This window comes from Myxocyprinus asiaticus, chromosome 38 (assembly GCF_019703515.2).
Source record: "Myxocyprinus asiaticus isolate MX2 ecotype Aquarium Trade chromosome 38, UBuf_Myxa_2, whole genome shotgun sequence".
Taxonomy (NCBI): Eukaryota; Metazoa; Chordata; class Actinopteri; order Cypriniformes; family Catostomidae; genus Myxocyprinus; species Myxocyprinus asiaticus.
In genome coordinates, this window is record NC_059381.1 from 16,845,574 (window position 1) to 16,867,390 (window position 21,817).

General features: G+C 36.0%; 1 protein-coding gene across 3 annotated transcripts; it reads left to right on the forward strand.

Moving 5' to 3' along the window:
• Positions 1-1,443: 1,443 nt before the first annotated feature.
• lifrb (LIF receptor subunit alpha b) lies at positions 1,444-21,499 on the forward strand. 3 transcript variants are annotated; one of them, XM_051676916.1, is made up of 18 exons: positions 1,444-1,610; positions 3,651-3,762; positions 4,811-4,989; positions 5,085-5,235; positions 5,887-6,135; positions 11,928-12,054; positions 12,201-12,319; positions 12,656-12,795; positions 12,912-13,065; positions 13,619-13,680; positions 15,996-16,218; positions 16,337-16,519; positions 17,469-17,570; positions 17,853-18,020; positions 18,106-18,219; positions 18,801-18,894; positions 19,010-19,073; positions 20,918-21,499. In XM_051676916.1, exons 2-18 carry the CDS (start codon positions 3,702-3,704, stop codon positions 21,356-21,358), a joined length of 2,631 nt encoding a protein of 876 aa, XP_051532876.1. In that variant the 5' UTR covers positions 1,444-1,610; positions 3,651-3,701; the 3' UTR covers positions 21,359-21,499. The 3 variants fall into 3 exon arrangements, with proteins under 3 accessions (XP_051532876.1, XP_051532877.1, XP_051532878.1); XM_051676917.1 differs by having other exon boundaries at positions 1,445-1,610; positions 3,654-3,762; XM_051676918.1 differs by lacking the exon at positions 1,444-1,610 and adding an exon at positions 1,886-1,930.
• Positions 21,500-21,817: the final 318 nt, after the last annotated feature.

Here is a 21,817-nt window from a genome sequence, read left to right on the forward strand (position 1 = left end):
GATGAGCTGAAGGCCACTGTCAAAGAAACCTGGGCTTCCATACCACCTCAGCAGTGCCACAAACTGATCACCTCCATGCCACGCCGAATTGAGGCAGTAATTAAAGCAAAAGGAGCCCCTACCAAGTATTGAGTACATATACAGTAAATGAACACTTTCCAGAAGGCCAACAATTCACTAAAAATGTTTTTTTTATTGGTCTTATGATGTATTCTAATTTTTTGAGATAGTGAATTGGTGGGTTTTTGTTAAATGTGAGCCAAAATCATCACAATTAAAAGAACCAGAGACTTAAACTACTTCAGTCTGTGTGCATTGAATTTATTTAATACACAAGTTTCACAATTTGAGTTGAATTACTGAAATAAATGAACTTTTCCATGACATTCTAATTTATTGAGATGCACCTGTATGCGCGCGCACACACACAAAAGTATTAGACCAGATGCACATCATAATGCAACTAAAGCCGAATCCCGGACATTTTCGCAAATTTAGAAATCCCGGCCGGACGGTTTTTTATAAGGTCCGAAAAAGAGGACATGGCCGGGAAAAGAGTACGTATGGTCACCCTAAAACAACTGAAAAACAGCATTGATGGACGCCAAAAATGTTTTGTTTGTGTACAGCCACTTATTATCAAGACACCGCCCCAATGGAAGGTATCGCTCAAAAAAAGCAGTATTTTGTTGACTGCAGGTATATATTCACTTTATCCAGCGATTGGTTTGTTTTCCGTTTTCTAAAATATCCCGACGCTGTTTTAATGAGTGAGAAACTGCTGCAAATGATTCAGTGACATAGCAGTCCGAAATAATCAACTGAAAAACAACATGGATGGACGCAAAAACGTTTTGGTGTGAACAGCCCCTTGTTATCAAGCCACCGCACCACCGAAATAATCGGACTGAATAGACAATCAATTCAAACCTTTTTGCTAACCTGTTTGGCCAATTCGCTGAAAAGAACCGACTCAATAAATTGATTTATTTGTGTACTGGGCATCTCTAGTTCTGATTCTACGCTACAGACTGAAGCGGCACAAACGTGAAGATCTCTGGTATTGTCAGTCAAAAATAGTTGTCAGATAAGTCGAAGCTGTCACTGTATATTTTTTGAAAAGGGACTCGGGGTTAAGTCCGAGTCCTCCCTTGCTCAAGTCAAGACCGAGTCAAATAACTCACGACGAGACTGAGACCATCGGACTGCTTTTGAGTCTCTGATTTCTACTAATTTCATAATTTATGATTGTTACTCTCAGTGGAAATGCTCTTCCCTGGAAAATCGTAGTTACCTAATTTACAGATGACACATGAAAATATTTTAATGCAGCGCTGCTATCAGCCGACATTTGTTAATGTACTTACTCGATGCTTTTCCCAAAGACTCTCTTTACTGATAACTTCCCGCAAGTTCCACCGAGACCCTCCCACTACATGTGATCACTCATCCGCTCCCTCACTCCAGAATGAACTTCAGTTCGGTTAAGCTTTAATGTTTTAGTGTCAACTTTTTGACACTAAAAAAGTTCGAAACGTACGAGAATAATTTGAGGAAGATAGCAATTGTTTACCGTGGTGGTGGCTGAGAAACACGATTTCTTCACTCAGGTAGGTTGTTCTAAGGGGCCGTTCACACCCAAAACGTTCTTCGCCGGTAATCGCAGTTTTCAGTTGAATTTTCTATGTAAACACGCGCTTATCGGGCGACTTTGACTGTTTCGACCGCCCCGCTGTGTTTTCAGCGTCTCGCGCAGTTTTGTAGACGCAGTGTCATTTAAAAAAAGAAAAGAAAAAGAACCTCCATTTTTAAAAACGCGTCTCGAACACACATGATTTTTAGCGCAGGAGTCAGAACATTGTTAACTGCTCATTAAACTTGTTCATTTAAATTCAGTCTTTGGAAAAGTTTTTCTGGGTGCGCGAATGAAGTTAGTAAAATGTTTAACTATTCTAAGATTGACTTTGGTGATTTACCTGATTATTACTTGTTATTGAATTTAGAGATCGTACAGTTTAGAATTAGAGATGGGCAGTGAATTTGGTCAGTTGGTTGTCTCATTCAAGGGGTCAGTTTTATTTTAAAGATAAGATTACGTATAGGCCATATTTTATGTATAATGTACTGGATCTTTGCTGTAATACATAAAGGCATTATAAAACTCTCTTTTACTTGAAACATGATTAAATACCCCTTCAGTGTTTGTAGAATAATTTGTAAAATATTTAATTTCAGTTGAAAAAAGTAAGACCCACGGTCATGACATCATCTATTAAGAATGACTAGCCTTCTTTGCATGAAATGAAAGTGATTATCTACTCATGTATAATACAACAATTGAACAGTTGTTTTGAACACTCCAGTATTGACATCAGGAACTGGAATATTATGCAAAAAGACAAAAACTGAAGTCATTGTTTTGAACCAGGAAAAGGGCATGGGAAATCATCCACCCATAGATCAAGTAATTGATATAAAGATATGTTTAGGTAATAGGTATTGATTCAGTACAAAGGTAGTAAAGATGTTAACGTGACCTTGCAATTCACTGATCACGCACATTTTTTTTTAAATTTTTTTTTTACACATTTACATTTCATAAAAGAATTCCATCAAATTGAATTGAGTAACCTTTAACAAAATAAAAGAAACTAAAAATTATTAGTTTTTTATTTTATTTTTTATTATTATTTAAAAAACAAAATGGATAAAATTACACAATTCAATTTGATGGATTTTTTTTATGATTATTTAAATGCATAAATTACAAATGATAATAATAATAATATTTTTTGAGTGCATTGTTTCCCTGGCTGTTGATATATTAATTGAGTTTTATATGCATTATATTTACTTTAAGTTTTAAATGCCCATATCAGCATGCAGCTTGGACATGCACTTACACAAATTGAATTAATTGCATCAGTGATAATAAGTGACAACTTTCTTTTGTAAAAGCACTGCACTTTATTTATTGTGGTGTCAAAGTGATGAACATGGCTTGTCCCTGGAGTCACTGATATTGTTGCTGTGAGCATAGGCTTACTATTATTTTTGTATTGTTTTTGATTAATAAGTTAATTTTGCAGTATTTGTTCCTGGTGCAGTTGAAAGTGAATTTATCTCTTGGACAAGATAAACATCGATTATGTGTACATTTGTGTGGACCAAAGCTTGTTCATTCACCATCTGTGGTCTCTAAATTGTTTACTCATTTTCATAGTGGCAGGTTGTAACAGTCTTATCTCCAACTGACATTTAGCCTTTCATTGTCTGAGTTTTCCAGTAGGCAATAGGCCAATAAAGTCATGCAAAAAACAAAACAACAAACACACACACACACACACACACACACACAAAAAACACAGCAGTTTTTATTTTTAATATGATCATTTATGTTAGAGGAGGGGGCTGTGGTGTAGTGTGCACATTCTCCTGGTAATGAAGGTTTGAATTTAGCCTGTGTCATCTTCTGATCTCATCCCCTCTTTCTCTCCATCCACTTTTTACACAATGTTATAAATTAAAACCTAAAAGGCCATTAAAAATAAAGATAATTGATTCCCATTTGAGTTGTGAGTTGTTGACAGTTTTACCTTATTTAGTCATTTAGCTATGAGTAATGGATAAGAGTGTTTTTGTTTCTCTAGCAGATCTAATTGCTAATGGAGGCACCATCCAGAATCTCCTGAGCTCAGATCATGTCAGTCTGGTGTTTATGTGCTTTGCTCCTTTCTCTGATTGATCAAACAGAACAGGATGGTGAGTTTGAGTTTAGAGTATTTGTTGAGAAATTATTTGAATGAATTGTAATGTTTATAAAACAGTTTATATATATATATATATATATATATATATATATATATATATATATATATATATATATATATAAAACTAAATGTCATCTTCAAACAACAACTTTTCTCAGAAATAACTTTTAAGAGCTATTTGTGCAATGACTTAAATGCAACTGGTGTCAACTGATGTGTCTGACTGACTTTATTCTGCTGAACACAAATGGAGATTTTTAGAAGAATATTTCAGCTCTGTTGGTCCTCACAATGCAAGTGAATGGTGACCAGAACTCAGAAAGTCCAAAAAGCACATAAAGGCAGCAGAAAAGTAATCCATACGACTACTGTTGTTAAATCCATCCATGTCTTCAGAAGAGATATGGTAAATGTGGGTGAGAAACGGATAAATATTTAAGTCCTTTTTTACTGTAAATCTCCACATTTGACCAGCCCCAACCAGTAGGTGGCTGAATGTGAAAGTAACTTCAACACATGAATTTGGAAGTGGAAGTGAAAGTGTAGATTTACAGTAAAAAAGGACTTAAATTTCTCACCTACACCTATCATATCACTTCTGAAGATATGGATTGAACCACTGGAGTCGTATGGATTAATTTTATGCTGCCACTTGTATGCTTTTTGGACCTTCAGAATACTAGTCTCCATTCACTTGCATTGTAAGGACCTACAGAGTTGAAATATTCTTCTAAAAATCTTCATTTGTGTTCTGCAGAAGAAAGGAAGTCATACACATCTGGAATGGCATGAGGGTGAGTAAATAATGTGAGATTTTTCATTTTTGGGAGAACTATCTCTTTAAGTCAGCTCCCCTCATGTTCACACGTGTCCTTGCAGAGTAACCACTGGTTAACTATGGACATGTTTCACTCTTTAAAAGTTCTCCAATAATGATTTCCTGAGTCTCGGTTCCTAAGACCTTTTGACTGCAGAATTTATTATAATTATTTGTTCATAATTTGTATATAATTATGTGTCTATGTTTTCCGTATCAAAAGGAAACCAACTTCCAGTAAAAGAGGTGACAGTGTATCCAGAAAAAAGTGACAAATTTGATAAAGGTGAATGGGTGCTGAACGTTACATGGAGAGATGAGTTTGCTGAAAAAAATCAATCAGAGAAACTTACTTATGACATTGAAGTCCTTCACACTGAACAGATGCGGACCGTTCACTTTGTATGTGGCAGCTGATCTTTTATGATATTTCTCTAATGATAAAAGAAAGAATAATATGCCTGAATTAATTTTTTTTATGTAAAATGCTGTATTAGGAAACCATACAGGTGATGCCAGATCCAGCGGTCCCTCATCACTGGAAATGGACCTCATCTGTACCACTGCAGTGCACCTCCCATTCGGTCAGATTGAGGCGCCGAGATCCGCATCAGACCAGCAGCTGGACACCTTTAAACACTTACGAAGGTTTGTGGCCAAATGTCATACTAACGTGAGCCCACAAAAGAGATATCGTTATGCATGTTTAACCATGTTATGTTGAGATTAACTTTATAGTTTTTATGTATGGGGTCCCAGAGACCGCAATGATGTTCATATAGAAATTATAATAATAGTAATTTCAAAATGAATGTCTTATTTTCCATTCCAATTCTTTTAATATGTTCCTCTGGCTTAATCAAATCCCACTGGTCGGATATTATTGATGCGGTATCCTAAAGTTTTTCCACAAAGCAGACACGCACAATTTAACTGGAATCCATTTTTGTAATGTTTTTGTTTGGACTCAATTTGCCCAGCGAAAACACATTGTAGAAAAATACAATAAAAGAAAAATGAAAGAAATTTAGAAAATCATGTTTTATATCTGGGGTCTCTGAGACCCCAAGCATAAGTAATAACGTGTCTTATCAAGTTTGAATTTTTTTTTTATAATCAGTTCACATAAGATAAGGAAAATCATATTATCAACCTAATTTATACATGTACATTTTCATTTAATATACATTTCTTGAGTTATTAACATTGTATTGAGGTCTCTCTGGCCCCAGTGAGGGATTTGAGGGTTAAACAGGCCTGATAAACAAATAATTCACTGTTTTGCCCCTACAATAACAGGAGAAGATCAAAATGCCACAACAACACTTGTCTATCCAGATAACCAAGTTTTTCTGGTTGGGAGCAACGTGACATTCTGCTGCATTTTGAAGACAGAAAAGGTTCAATTATTCAGTTCCTCTTTCTTCACAATCCGCATCAGCAACAGGACCTACATCACAAAACCAGTTCACTTCAACACCCCTACTACATCAGGAGGAGAGAACATACAATGTTTGGATGATGGAGGCTCCACAATATTTATTGGCTGTAAGTGTAAACGAATCATGTCCAATATGAATTGGTTCATTTATATGGTATGTATATAACTAGTTCAAAAACTCAAGTTGACATACAGTGGCAAGAAAAAGTATGTGAACCCTTTAGAATTAGTTGGTTTTCTGCATTAATTGGTCATAAAATGTGTTCTCATCTTCATCAAAGTCACAAGTATAGACAAACAACAATGTGCTTAAGCTAACAACACATAAACAATTATAATCTTTCAAGCTTTATTGAACACATCCCATTAAACATTCACAGTGCTTTGGAAAAAGTAATTGAACCCTTGGATTTAAAGGAATGTTCTGGGTTCAAGTTAATCTACATCGACAGCAGTGAATGCGGCCAATGTTTGGAGGGTTTAAACACAGAAATGTGAAGCTTATAATTTTACAAAAGCACTTACATTAATTCCTCTGTTAAAACTTGTGTATTATTTGAGCTGCAAAGTTGTTTAAATCGTAATTTTTACAGTTGTTTTAGGGTTTGTTGACATTACATCATCATAGAAACGAAGCTGTAAAATTGGCTATAACTTTACACAGAAAAGGTTTGTAAGTGATTTTATCTCACTAAAATCATGTTTACACTCATATCCTTTGTCTTGTGGTTATACTTTTCAAAAAGTGAGTATTTTAACGTAAAAAAAAATTTGCCCCCATTCCGTTGTAACTGCCTCACTGTTACATCAATTTTTGCTTTTTTTAAAGAAAATGAGGGACGAGGAGAAATACATTTTTGTGGAAATCAACATTAGATGAAGCCACAAATGCTTTCGATTGAGCTTAACTTGAATTTAACCTGGAACATTCCTTTAATAACTGGTCAATCCTCTTTAGCAGCAATTACCTCACCCAAGCGTTTCCAGTAACTGCAGATTAGACCTGCACAATGTTCAGAAGGAATTTTGGGCCATTTTTCCTTACAGAACTGCTTCAGTTCAGTCAGATTCTTAGGATGTCTGGTGTGTATGGCTCTCATGATGTCATTCCACAGCATTTCTATTCGGTTAAGGTCTGGACTCAGACAGGGCCCCTCCAAAAGGTGGATTTTCTTTTTTTGAAGCCATTTTGTAGTGGATTTACTTCAATTTTTAGGGCCCTTGTCCTGCTGCATCACCCAGCTTCTACTGAGCTTCAGCCGGCGCACAGCCACCTTGACAATATCCTGTAGGATATCTTGATAAACTTGTGAATAAATTTTTCCCTCGGTGATGGCAAACAGTCCAGGCCCTGAAGCAGCAATGTTTTCATGTTTGTATGTGGTGCCCTTTTTACGCCATATGTAGTGCTGCGTGGTCTTCCCAAACAATTTAACCTTAGTTTCATCAGTCCACAAAACATTCTCCCAGTAGAGTTGTGTTCAGGCACACAGCAATGTTTTGTTGGAAAGCAGCAGCTTCCTTTGTGGTGTGCTGTCTTGGACAACATGCCTGTTTAATGTTTTCCATATAGTAAACTCATGAACCAGATGATTGTAGCCACAGTACTAAATTGTCTCCATTCATATACAGTTTGTCTAACTGTGGACAGATAAATATTTAAGCTCTTTGAGATATCTTTGTAACCCTTTCCAGCTTTATGCAAAGGATAAATTCTTGATTGTAGGTCTTCTGAGATCTCTTTTTTGCAAGGCATGGTCCACATCAGCAGATGCTTCTTGTGAATATCAAACTCAAAATGTTTGAGTGCTTTTAAAAAGTCAAATTAGCTCTAACCCACACCTCCAATCATGTTTTTTATTAACTGGATTCCAGGTTTGCCAACTCATTAGCAACTAATTAGCTTTTGTTGATGTCATTAGCCTAGGGGTTCACATATTTTTCCCAACCTACACTGTGAATTTTTGAATGGTGTATTTGATATCTATAAGAACAATACAATAATTTGTGTGTCATTAGTTAAAGCAGATTTAAACATAATAGCAAGGAAAGTTGAATTTGGCACTTTGGTGTTAATTAACCATATTTGAGATACAATTTGAATATCCTAAAATCTTAAAAAAAATTCTATTCAACCATTGGATGTAGGCGCTATTATAAAAATGTATACATAATAATTCCAAGGGGTTAACATACTTTTTCTTGACACTGTAATTTCTAAATATTAAGGTTGAGTTTATTAATGGAAAACTGGACTTGAAGATTAGTCAGAGCTTGTTTGGATATTTTGCCCATGAACATATGGGATTATCTGCACCATCTGCCCATATATAGGAATTTTTCAAAATTTTACAACTGATGAAGCCACTGGAAATGATTAGGTCTGTCTAAACAAAATAATTATTTAAATTTTCAATGGTTTTGTTTGCATTGTTTTTTTTACCTCATAATAAAACCCAAACATACTGGAATGATTGAAACCCTTCTTTATAATAACTTTCATAAATGAATAACATTAACAAACATAATGAGATCATATAATGCCAAAAAGGTTATTAATTAATAATATATATTCAAAGTAGAGCTGCATGATTCTGGAAATTGAGAATCATGATTTTTTTTTTTGCTTAGAGTAAAGATCACGATTCTCTCATGATTCTGAAGAAAAAATGCTTATGTGATTTACAAAACCTGGACATAAGGGTAATAAACAAAGTAACATGTAATGTACTAGAGGTTCTGACAAAATGTTTTCTACCTCAATCTATGCAAAAATGCAATACATTTGTAAATCAAATATATATATATATATTTAAAAGTCCACAAGAGGATGCAACGAATAAATTATAAACTAAACAGCACCTTGTTATTATTGCAAAATAAATTAAAAAATAATAATTCTGTTAAAAACAAAAGTGCAAAAAAATAAATGAAATTATTTAGCCTGTTTCTCACATGCGAAGTAAAAAGCAAAACGAGCAGAAAAAAAGCTTCATTAACAGTTTTATGTCAACTTAGTTTGGTAGGCAAATATGCAATGAAACTGTTATTTTACTCATTTAAAACAAAAACAATACATGTATTAACAATTTAAATTAAAACAACGTGGCCTTCAATGTCTCTTGTAAAAAAATGCTTCAAGCTTTTAAAGGAATTATTTAAGAGCCAGTAATTAAATAGAGAACAGAGTAAACAGTGCTTTAAGTTTTTCAGCAACAGTAATTAAACATTAAAAAAAAATATTATAATATAAAAACGTTAAAAAAGTAATTTAATGCAAAATGAAACTTCTTAAATATTTGACACTCTTTACTGTGTGATAGATCTACATTAATACTGATTTGATGCAGTAAGAATGCCTAAATGCCTATAACAGACAGCATGCAGTTTATATACACTGCATCCAGAAAGTATTGACAGCGCTTCACTGTTTCCACATATTGTTATGTTACAGCCTTATTCCAAAATGGATTAAAGTCATTATTTTCCTCAATTCTACAAACAATACCCTATAATGACAATGTGAAAGAAGTTTGTTTGAAATCTTATCAAATTAAAAAAACAAAAACACACACACACACACACACACACACACACACGTACAAAAGTATTCACAGCCTTTGCTCAATACTTTGTTGAAGCACCTTTGGCACCAATTACAGCCTCAAGTCTTTTTGAGTATGATGCTACAAGCTTGGCACACCTATTTTTGGGCAGTTTCTCACATTCTTCTTTGCAGGACCTCTCAAGCTCCATCAGGTTGGATGGGGAGCGTCGGTGCACAGCCATTTTCAGATCTCTCCAGAGATGTTCAATCGGGTTCAAGTCTGGGCTCTGGCTGGGCCACTCACAGGACATTCACAGAGTTGTCCTGTAGCCACTCCTTTGTTATCTTGGCTGTGTGCTTAGGGTCGATGTCCTGTTGGAAGATGAACCTTCGCCCCAGTCTGAGGTCCAGAGTGCTCTGGAGCAGGTTTTCATCAAGGATGTCTCTGTACATTGCTGCATTCATCTTTCCCTCGATCCTGACTAGTCTCCCAGTTCCTGCCGCTGAAAAACATCCCCACAGCATGATGCTGCCACCACCATGCTTCACTGTAGGGATGGTATTGGCGAGGTGATGAGCGGTGCCTGGTTTCCTCCAGACATGACGCTTGCCATTCAGGCCAAAGAGTTCAATCTTTGTTTTCTCATGGTCTGAGAGTCCTTCAGGTGCCTTTTGTCAAACTCCAGGCGGGCTGTCATGTGCCTTTTACTGAGGATTGGCTTCCGTCTGGCCACTCTACCATACAGGCCTGATTGGTGGAGTGCTGCAGAGATGGTTGTTCTTCTGGAAGGTTCTCCTCTCTCCACAGAGAAACGCTGGAGCTCTGTCAGAGTGACCACTGGGTTCTTGTTCACCTCCCTGATTAAGGCCCTTCTCCCCCGATTGCTCAGTTTGGCCAGGCGGCCAGTTCTAGGAAGAGTCCTGGTGGTTCCAAACTTCTTCCATTTACAAATGATGGAGGCCACTGTGCTCATTGGGACCTTCAATGCTGCAGAAATGTTTCTGTACCCTTCCCCAGATCTGTGCCTCGCTACAATCCTGTATCGGAGGTCTACAGACAATTCCTTGGACTTCATGGCTTGGTTTGTGCTCTGACATGCACTGTTAACTGTGGGACCTTATATAGACAGGTGTGTGCCTTTCCAAATCATGTCCAATCAACTGAATGTACCACAGGTGGACTCCAATCAAGTTGTAGAAACATCTCAAGGATGATCAGTGGAAACAGGATGCACCTGAGCTCAATTTAGTGTGTCATGGCAAAGGCTGTGAATACTTATGTACATGTGATTTTTTTCATTTTTTATTTGTAATAAATTTGCAAAGATTTCAAACAAACTTCTTTCACATTGTCATTATGGGGTATTGTTTGTAGAATTTTGAGGAAAATAATGAATTTAATCCATTTTGGAATAAGGCTGTAACATAACAAAATGTGGAAAAGTGAAGCGCTGTGAATACTTTCCGGATGCACTGTACATTTAGACATCACACAGATCTAACACTGACGAATTTGTCCCATCCGCTTATACATTAACGTCTGTGTTTATCTCGTCAAGACAGCCAGATTTAATCCCATCTGTTTACACTCATAATTCATTAACAGCTGTGTTTACATTAATATCACCTAAAGAGGTGTATTTTGATAAAAAAACAGTGCAGAGTCTCTTGCAGGAACGCTGCATTCATTACGAGATACAAGCGCACAGGATCTTTTAACGATTAATTGTGCAGCTCTAATTCAAAGCATAGAAATGTCATGAAACTAAGTGTGTGTATATATTGTATATACTGTACATACACACATTGTTTAAAATCCTAACTTAAAAGCTTTAAAAATGTTTTGGGGTACTGATTAGCTAAATTTCAAGGATCCCCAAGAGATTGACTTGAAAACTATTGACAAAATAGTAGTCAAAACTAGTGACAAAATAGTAGTAAAACAACATACAATTTGAATGTTTAATTTTAGGTTTATGGGCAAATCTGTTCTTTGATGTTCAGACAAATTGAGAATGGGAAAATAAGAGAAAAAATTATCAGCCTTTTCTTGTTAACATCCCATATACAAATGCATGCAATCTTTCAATAATAATTTTGGTTAATTATGTATTAATGAGACTGAAAGTTATTATACATTTTTATCAAACCAAAAAAAAAAATAATAATAATAATAATATTGCAATACTAAGTGTCTATGATAGAATCACTTAAACATAAACTAGCTCCAATTTTATTTGTATATACCAAATGTACACTGTACACATTTATTGGATTTGCATTAGATTAGATTAGATTATTGATGTCATAGGCCTCTGGCCAAAACATTTCTAATTTCAATTAATTCTACAGATCCCCCAGATGACCAAAATCTTACATGTGTAACCCGGGATCTCAGCTCTGTGGAGTGTCACTGGAAACGTGGTCGAAAAACCCATCTGGAAGGAGATAACAAAACCTTCTACACACTGAATGGAAGGTACAGTACACACATGGACGCTAAACAACATCCACCATTATGTGCAATGAGAATCATGACATATTGTTCAGTGTTAATCATGTCAAAATGAACAATATAATGTTTCAAGTTTTCCAACATGATTATTAATGTTTTGTATTTGTTAGTGTTTGTAAATTTGATCAATGTGTCCTACATAAAAACAATGCCACGAATTGGACTCTAAATGCCACAAATCCCCTTGGTGTGAAGACAATCACTGACACAGCTGAACCCAAACACAGAGGTAAAACAGACCATTTATCTTAAAGGAGATGTGTATTATTTATTCAATTATTCAATGTTTTAATATGCAGAGACAACAATAAGGAAGCTATTTGTAGGTTGGCACTATGAAAACATTGCTCCTTTTGTTTGAGCAGCCCAGCCAGCCTGACATAGCACCTGTTTGACCAACCAAACTTATTTTCAAAGTTATAATTTTTTTTTTTTTTTTTTGCAATTACGTTTGGTGCTGTTAGTGCAAAAAAATTGTTATATGAGTCTAAAATACTGCATGACACCACTTAATTTGAATAGTTTGTGATTTTTGTCATTTAATCTTTTGTTCCTTCTTGCACAGTATGGCTTAGAGCACCCAAGAACATACAATCCCGTGCGGTTCATGCAAGAAATGCTACTCTTCAGTGGAGCTGGAACATGGAAAATTATGCTTCCTTTCCAATGACATGCCAAGTGGAGCTCAATGGATCCATTTACAATGTTGGTTTCATCAGTCATTATCTTGCATAAAAATGAACATTATGCCAATTTTATGCTTTCACATGATTTTAAAACGATTCTCACAAATTTCCTACACATTTTTACATCTCACAAAGGTAACCTTTCGTGGACTGGGACTTTCGTCAGTTATCCTTTTAGATCTGCAGCCCTCTGCTAAGTACACAGCTAAAGTGCAATGTGGGTCTAATGAGCACTTTTACAGGTGGGGTGACTGGAGTGAAATGACTGACTTCTCTACTAAAGAGGACAGTGAGTATACATTAGCATCAAGACATCAGAATTAATTTAGGCTTTAGCATAATTTTTATGTCCAATGTCATTAATTAATTAATTATTTTTTATAATATACAGTACTGTGCAAAATTGTTAGGCACATAAGATGTTTCACACAAACATTTGTCTTAACAGCCAAAATAGATAGAAGGACTGTGGTGAATTTTCCAAGAAGCTTTGAACATCCTATCTGCCAACAACCTAGAAAAACTTGTCCAGGTGTACCTAGGAGAATTGGAGCTGTTTTGAAGGCAAATGTGGTCACACTTAATATTGATTTAGCTTTTTTTATGTTTAATGGGCTTTGCATGACATTCATTAATAAATGAAAACTATTTATGGCATTATTTTTGAAGACATCCTCACTATGCAACATTTTTCACAAGTGCCTAAAACTTTTGCACAGTACTGTATATATATGAATAGCTACTTTTTTATCTTATAGGTAACTAAAGCAAAGCAATTCACTTACAGCAATTCACAAAATATAAATTCACTTCATGTTGTCGCACTGATGATCTCTCCGCAGTTCCAGAAGAAGTAGATATTTGGATGAAATATTGGGAACAAAATACATACATAGTATGGAAGGTATGTGCAGTTTAAAGTATTTAGCACTGCAGTTCACTGCAATTCACCCAATAATGAATATACAGGTGCATCTCAATAAATTAGAATGTCGTGGAAAAGTTCATTTATTTCAGTAATTCAACTCAAATTGTGAAACTTGTGTATTAAATAAATTCAGTGCACACAGACTGAAGTAGTTTAAGTCTTTGGTTCTTTTAATTGTGATGAGTTTGGCTCACATTTAACATAAACCCACCAATTCACTATCTCAAAAAATTAAAATACATCATAAGACCAATAAAAAAAACATTTTTAGTGAATTGTTGGCCTTCTGGAAAGTATGTTCATTTACTGTATATGTACTCAATACTTGGTAGGGGCTCCTTTTGCTTTAATTACTGCCTCAATTCGGCGTGGCATGGAGGTGATCAATTTGTGGCACTGCTGAGGTGGTATGGAAGCCCAGGTTTCTTTAACAGTGGCCTTCAGCTCATCTGCATTTTTTGGTCTCTTGTTTCTCATTTTCCTCTTGACAATACCCCATAGATTCTCTATGGGGTTCAGGTCTGGTGAGTTTGCTGGCCAGTCAAGCACACCAACACCATGGTCATTTAACCAACTTTTGGTGCTTTTGGCAGTGTGGGCAGGTGCCAAATCCTGCTGGAAACTTTAAAAAGCTGGTCAGCAGAAGGAAGCATGAAGTGCTCCAAAATTTCTTGGTAAACGGGTGCAGTGACTTTGGTTTTCAAAAAACACAATGGACCAACGCCAGCAGATGACATTGCACCCCAAATCATCACAGACTGTGGAAACTTAACACTGGACTTCAAGCAACTTGGGCTATGAGCTTCTCCACCCTTCCTCCAGACTCTAGGACCTTGGTTTCCAAATGAAATACAAAACTTGCTCTCATCTGAAAAGAGGACTTTGGAACACTGGGCAACAGTCCAGTTCTTCTTCTCCTTAGCCCAGGTAAGAAGCCTCTGATGTTGCCTGTGGTTCAGGAGTGGCTTAACAAGAGGAATACGACAACTGTAGCCAAATTCCTTGGCATGTCTGTGTGTGGTGGCTCTTGATGCCTTGACCCCAGCCTCAGTCCATTCCTTGTGAAGTTCACCCAAATTCTTGAATCGATTTTGCTTGACAATCCTCATAAGGCTGCGGTTCTCTCGGTTGGTTGTGCATCTTTTTCTTCCACACTTTTTCCTTCCACTCAACTTTCTGTTAACATGCTTGGATACAACACTCTGTGAACAGCCAGCTTCTTTGGCAATGAATGTTTGTGGCTTACCCTCCTTGTGAAGGGTGTCAATGATTGTCTTCTGGACAACTGTCAGATCAACAGTCTTCCCCATGATTGTGTAGCCTAATGAACCAAACTGAGAGACCATTTTGAAGGCTCAGGAAACCTTTTTGAGTTGATTAGCTGATTGGCATGTCACCATATTCTAATTTTTTGAGATAGTGAATTGGTGGGTTTTTGTTAAATGTGAGCCAAAATCATCACAATTAAAAGAACCAAAGACTTAAACTACTTCAGTCTGTGTGCATTGAATTTATTGAATACACGAGTTTCACAATTTGAGTTGAATTACTGAAATAAATGAACTTTTTCACAACATTCTAATTTATTGAGATGCACCTGTACATGTTTGGTTGATATATTCCTTCAAGACACTGCAAGCCAATTAAGTACTTTAAGCTAAACTCGTCAATTCAAGTGCTCTTAAATAAACAAATTACTTTAACATTGCACTAGAAGCACAAAACAGTCACTTGGCGTCAGATTCAGAGATTAGCCATGTTCAAAAAAAGCTACTTTTCAGGAAGTCTTGACACCCACACCATGAAAATAAAGATCTCCTTTTTGCGGTGCTTTGACAACATACTTCAATGTGAAAACTGTCAGAAATGCCTCACAGATGTGCTTTCAGACTGCTGCTAGCAGCTAGCATCTATGCAGCTATTGTGATAAGCTTCTTGAGACTGACAGTAATGCACACAATATTGGGAACAAAGTACATACATTGTAATGGAAGGTACGTGCAGTTTAAAGGATTTGGCACTGCAGTTGACTGCAATTCACCCAATAATGAATATACTGTCATAATAAACTCTGACTTTCTTTCTTATGCCTAACACATTAGGGGAAAAAATATGATCGTCCTCTCAATACAGTGACAGTGGATAGTGCCTCACTTTAAAACTTAAAACAGCTCCCAAAATATCATAAAAGTAGTCTATTCTCTGTACTTTGTGGCTAAATCAAAACTAATAAATATTTTTCTTTTTTTTTTCTTCTTCTTTTTTTTTTTTTTTTTTACATTTTTTGAAAGCCTCTAACAAAACAACAAAGTAATGGGATAATAACGGGCTATGAACTTACTATAAGTGACTCCAAAGACAAGTGGAGAAACCCCATCCACAGAGGACTAAAGACACCACTGTGCCACAATCTCACATCTGGGAATGAGAAAGGGGATCAAATAATCACAGTCTCAGCAAGCAACTCAGCTGGTCTTTCTCCACCTTCAAGCATCACCATCCCAAGCTTTCCTGGTGAGCAGGAAAAAATTAGTTCACTAGAGCATTCAAAGTTAAAAGGGTTGAGTTTAAATGGGTTAAAGTTTTAAAAGTAATGTTTAAACTAAATAAGATTTTATAATACTCTTCACAGACAATGGAGTCAGTGTAAGCCCTATCAATAGTAGTAAAGGTGGCTTTACAATGTTTTGGGAAGAAAGCTCCCGTTCCAGTTGTGGCTATGTTGTAGACTGGTTTCCAACCTACAGTAAAAAACATTGTGCAGTTGAATGGAGGAAGATCCCATCCGGTCACTTAAGCACCTGGATTCCGTCAGGTCAGTTGGCAGCAAATAGATGAGTATGGTCGCCATTCACTCTCACTCACTTTTGTATTGGTGTCAGCCAGTATGTTTATTTTGACATTATCCTTTATTAATTTTGTTTGCTCAACAGCGAATAATGCATTGACATCTTGTGAGGGAGATATACAGACTTCATACACATTTGGAATGGTTAAGCAGTGATAATGGGCTGTAAGCTGTAGTTCAGAGCAGCTTTATTTGAATGGTGCTATGGGTGTGTACTGTGTAAGGTATTGAAGTATTGTCTGTGAATGCAGAAGCAAAATGTTATGATCACAGCAAATGATTGCTTATTTAAAAGTTAGAAAAAATGAAAAACAAACATTGCATTACGTTGGGTGACATTAAAGGGATAGTTCGCCCAAAACCTCCTCATTTACTCAGCCTCATGCCATCCCAGATGTGTATGACTTTCTTTATGCTGAACACAAATTATGATTTTTAGAAGAATGTCTTTAGGGCCATACAATGCAAGTGAATGGTGGCCAGAACTTCGAAGCTCCAAACATAAGTCAGAATAAAAGTAATCCATACGACTCCAGTGGTTTAATCAGTGTGTTCTGAAACAATGACCAGATGTATAGTGAAAAGGGAGTTACATTTTGGATGGCACGAGGGTTAGTAAATGTTGAGAGAATTTTCATTTTTGGGTGAACTACCCCTTTAAATTAATAAATGCATAACAGTATGAATAGTATAATTTGTAGTCGTCTTTTAGACTTATAGATTAAATAATGAATGAAGAGAATCTGTAATTAAGGGAAGGTGACAAAACTAGAACAAGATTTTTTGCAAGACTATTTTATGGACAACAGAATATTTTAATGCTTCAAAAATTGCATTGCAATATCATTTAATTTTATAGTAATTTTAAAATATTTTTTTTCCCCTTTATGTCAATTGCTCTATAATTCTTTCACAGAGTTTTTTCAGCCAGGTGTGAGATATACTATCTCGGTCTACGCCTGCACTGCTGGTGCCCCACAGCTTCTGCAGAGGAGAGAGGGTTATGCTGTAGAGCAACGTAAGGACTGTTGGACTCTAAAGTGACTTTTTTTTTTTTCATAATCCCCTTCACAGGATCCTAAAAAAGTCCATTGTCTTTTAGGCCAACATCTTCCAAATAATACATGTTTTGATTCTGTTTACTTTGTACTTTGTGTTGCCTTTAAATGCAGAAAATGTCATTAGGTCTGTCTAAACTAAATGTTTTTTGTAGTTTTCATTGTTCAAAGATTTTTTCCCTTTTTTGATTCTATTTGTTCTATGTAATTTTTACTGTGCTTTCTGATTCCTCTGTTTTCAGGACCATTTGAGAAAATTCAGAACCTGAGAAGTGAACGGAAAGGCAGAACACTTGTGCTTTCCTGGAACAAAGTGCCCTTAGGCAAGCAAGGAGGCTTCATACTGGGTTACAGGCTCGTAATATTCAACTCTGATATCAACAGAACTATCAATACTAAAACAACAAGGGGTGCGTTCACTTCCTAAACGACATTCACAGTTTTTCCTGACACTATTATGGATTACAAATAAACATACTTTGTTTCAATTTTTAGAGCCTACAGCTAGTTTGACATTAGATCCTGGCTCCTACACTATCAACATTAGTGCCTATACATCTGCAGGAGAAGGTGATAACGCCACAATCAGTTTCCTGGTGGAAAAAAGCAGTATGTGTGCATTTTCACATTATTGGGTTCTATGGAAACTTCTGACAATTTTTTGCAGTAATGGCTGGAATATATCATTAAATTATATATATTTAAAGGTGTGCTCAGATTTTTTTATTGCTAAATCTATTAAAAAGAAAGAAATAGTATTAGTAGTAATATTTGAAAAATATTGTATCTTTTAAAAAATTATGTACACTCGCATGAAATGAAGACTCAAGTCATATTAGTCTTAGAGAAAAAGCTGCTTCTACATGGTCCTGGGTGTGCATTCATTAGCACCGCCATGTTGAGATCATAAGACAAGATGAATAGTACTGGCTCGAATCCCTTGTAATCGGAAGCTTTCATTCACAAAATAAATAAATCATGGCTGACCTTCAGTATCATAGCACATTTTTTAATTGACATCGGTAACTTCTGTTTTTTCTGTGTTGCTGCATCTACGCAACTAGCTGTCAGGGCAACATAAACATGAATATTACTGAGTGCACCTTTAATAAACAAATATATTCTGTATCTGTGTACATACTGTGAGACCGTGTTATAACAATTTGAGTAACGTGACAAAATCTGCATAGTTCATCAGATGATTGCGGCTACTGTTGTGGGCTCCAGCGTAGCAGCCCTTGTCTTCATTTTCATTACAGTCCTTTGCTTCAGGAAGAGAAAGTGGTAAGGAAATTGTCCACTGTATTTTCGTACAATCTAAGAAAACTCAATATGCTTAGATTTAAATATATTTGCTGTTTTGTGTTGGAATAAAACATCACTCTTAAAAATCCTTTAGGTTAAAGGAAATATTATATCCAGATATTCCTGAACCAAAACTTACAGGGGAATGGACTAAAAAGGTGAGTTATCACTGCTGTCTTGTATAGTTAAAAAAATGTCATTACCAATTTTATACTTTTGCTTTTTAATTAAAGTCTGCTTAGTTCACAACAAGGCTGTGAGGGATAGATGTACAATTCAATGGGTTGTACAGTTGTTTAAACTGATTTTGGATCGTTCCGCTGACGAAACAGTTGACATTTCAGTAAACAAAAAACTCCAGATGACGAGTTGTGGAAAATTCTATGTTTTTGATAGCTTTATACAGTGAAAGTTATTGAAAAGATGGTAAGTCTATCCCTCACATCCTTATTTTGATTCCAGTCAAAAATCAAAGATTGCACTACTGTGAATAAGGTCTATAATGTGAAAAGTCTCATTCTAAGACGTGGAAGTGGTTTAACTGGAGGGTTTCAACTTAAAAATGGGTCACAGGTCTGTTCTGATAGAGTCTCAGAAAACTGGGTATGAATACAATGGTAAACACATATAATTATTACATTAACAAGCCCTCATGCTTAAAAACCATGAACAAAACTATGCAGTGGAAGAGAAAATTCGACCCATTACTACATTAAATACAGGGGTTTCTGTGGCACTATGAAAATTACTCTATTTGTTTTGAGCGACCCGCTTAGACCCGCACCAACTTTCCTCAACCAATGCCGTGAGTTGGGGGCTGGACTTTCTCTTTGATTGAGCAACGGCAGACAACGGGGCGTATGCAGAAAGCTGTTTTGAAAACAACGTTTATTTTTGCAATTCCATTTGGTGGCGCAAGTGCCGCAAAAATTACATACCTCAGCTTTAAATTTTATACAATGTTGCGTAAATTACTTAAAGTAATCCACTACAAATTACAGCACCAATCACTTCGATAGAATTTAATCAGATTACTTTACTGATAATTTCATCGAAAAGTAATCACATTAGTAATTAATTTATTTTTGAGTTAATTCCTAGAGCACTTCACAGAAATGTTTGGTTTTTTTTGCTCAACTAAATAATATCTATATTAAGTCATACACTTAATTTTGATCTTTAAGATTGGCAACTGTTTACCTCTTTGTCAAATCGGGAGGTGGGGGGGGGGGGGGTGCTCCTCCTTGATAATTTTACTTGGGAAGATCCCCCTTGATCGTGTTTGGCGATGGTCGGGGAAAGTCAGATGTTTCAGGGGGATCACAAGAAAAAACTAGCAAGGCAATGCCCCCCTTAGCCCAATCCCCCCCACACTAAATCCGGCCATGCTCGGCACCACACATTTCTCCCTTACAATAGGGCGAATGCCCTTCAGCTGTCACAGAAATGAAAACTGATGTATATATGAACATTATTCATGTTTTGAATTTTACATAATACTATTTATATAAATAATACCGTTGTTACTATAGCTCGACTGATAGAGCATGGCACTGGCAAAGTCATTGGTTTGATTCCCTGGGAACACGCACAAAAAAATAAATAAAATGATAAATTGTATTCCTTAAACGCAATCCAAAGACTTTGAATAAAAGTGTCTGCCAAATGCATAAATGTAAATGGTATATGTACTGTTTCAGAAATGTGTGACCCAAGTAATGTACCTAAAAGTAATGAATTTTATTGAAAGTCAGTAACTGTAATCTGATCACTAGAAATTAAAATGTAATGTGTTACACTACTTTTTTGAAAAAGACTTAGATTACAGTAACTAATTACTTTATAATCAAATTACACCCAACACTGCTTTTATATGATAAATGGTTTTGGTAGTGTTGGGTCGCCGCTTGATCTCCAATGTATAATCTGGGTCTTCAAGCACCACCAGATGAGAACCATTGTCTTAAGACTTGATGTTCAACAAAGTTTCTGTTGTTTGCAGGGGGTTTATTGCTCCCCGCTGACTGAAGGGTATATGAAGTGTGAGATTCAGGAGGCCTACAGTACAGAGGATCCTCCAACATCACTAGAAAGTGGAGATAGCCATGCTCTCATCATCCATACCTCCAGAGTGTGTCCTGCACATCATTTCTATCAGAATACATATGAATCTCCATTTGTCTCATCCTCACCTGATGATGCCCATTCAGTCACTTTATACTCCTCATTATTGTGGCCCTGTATTGAGAAACTGAGCTCAGTTATTGAAAACCCTACATACAATATGACCTTGCCAGAATCAGTCGGTGTTTCACAAATACCAGAGCTCACATTGGAAATGCAGGACTCTTACCTCCCTGCCCCTAACTTTGTTCATAATAATTTTGATGACAAGGACTCACTGGGTTACAAGGCCCAAGCATCATGGCCTACAAATGTATAGCTAAACAGACGTAAATGTAGTGGAATCTACTGTACACCATAACGATCTGTGAATTATGTGAATTCCGTTTATAGCTAAATAGTAGTGTATAATGTACCCTGTGTAAATTATGCTTATGTAAACTTGAATAAATGTCATTTATAAGGTAAACGACTTTTTCTGCTGTTTTTCTCAACTCTATCTCTTGACTTGTAAAATAAGTAACTAAAACACACACTACTTTAAATACTGTGATGAAATAAAACTGACTTTCCTTATATTATATTTCATCATAATAGTCACCATTTCTCTGACATTTAAATTCAGCAAAACTTCTGTATTAATGGAGCAATAGTTCCCTCTTATGGACTGAAGTCTTTATATTTTAAATGGACAATTCACCCAAAAATGAAAATTCTCTCATCATTTACTCACCCTCATGCCATCCTAGATGTGTATGACTTTCTTTATTCTCCTGAA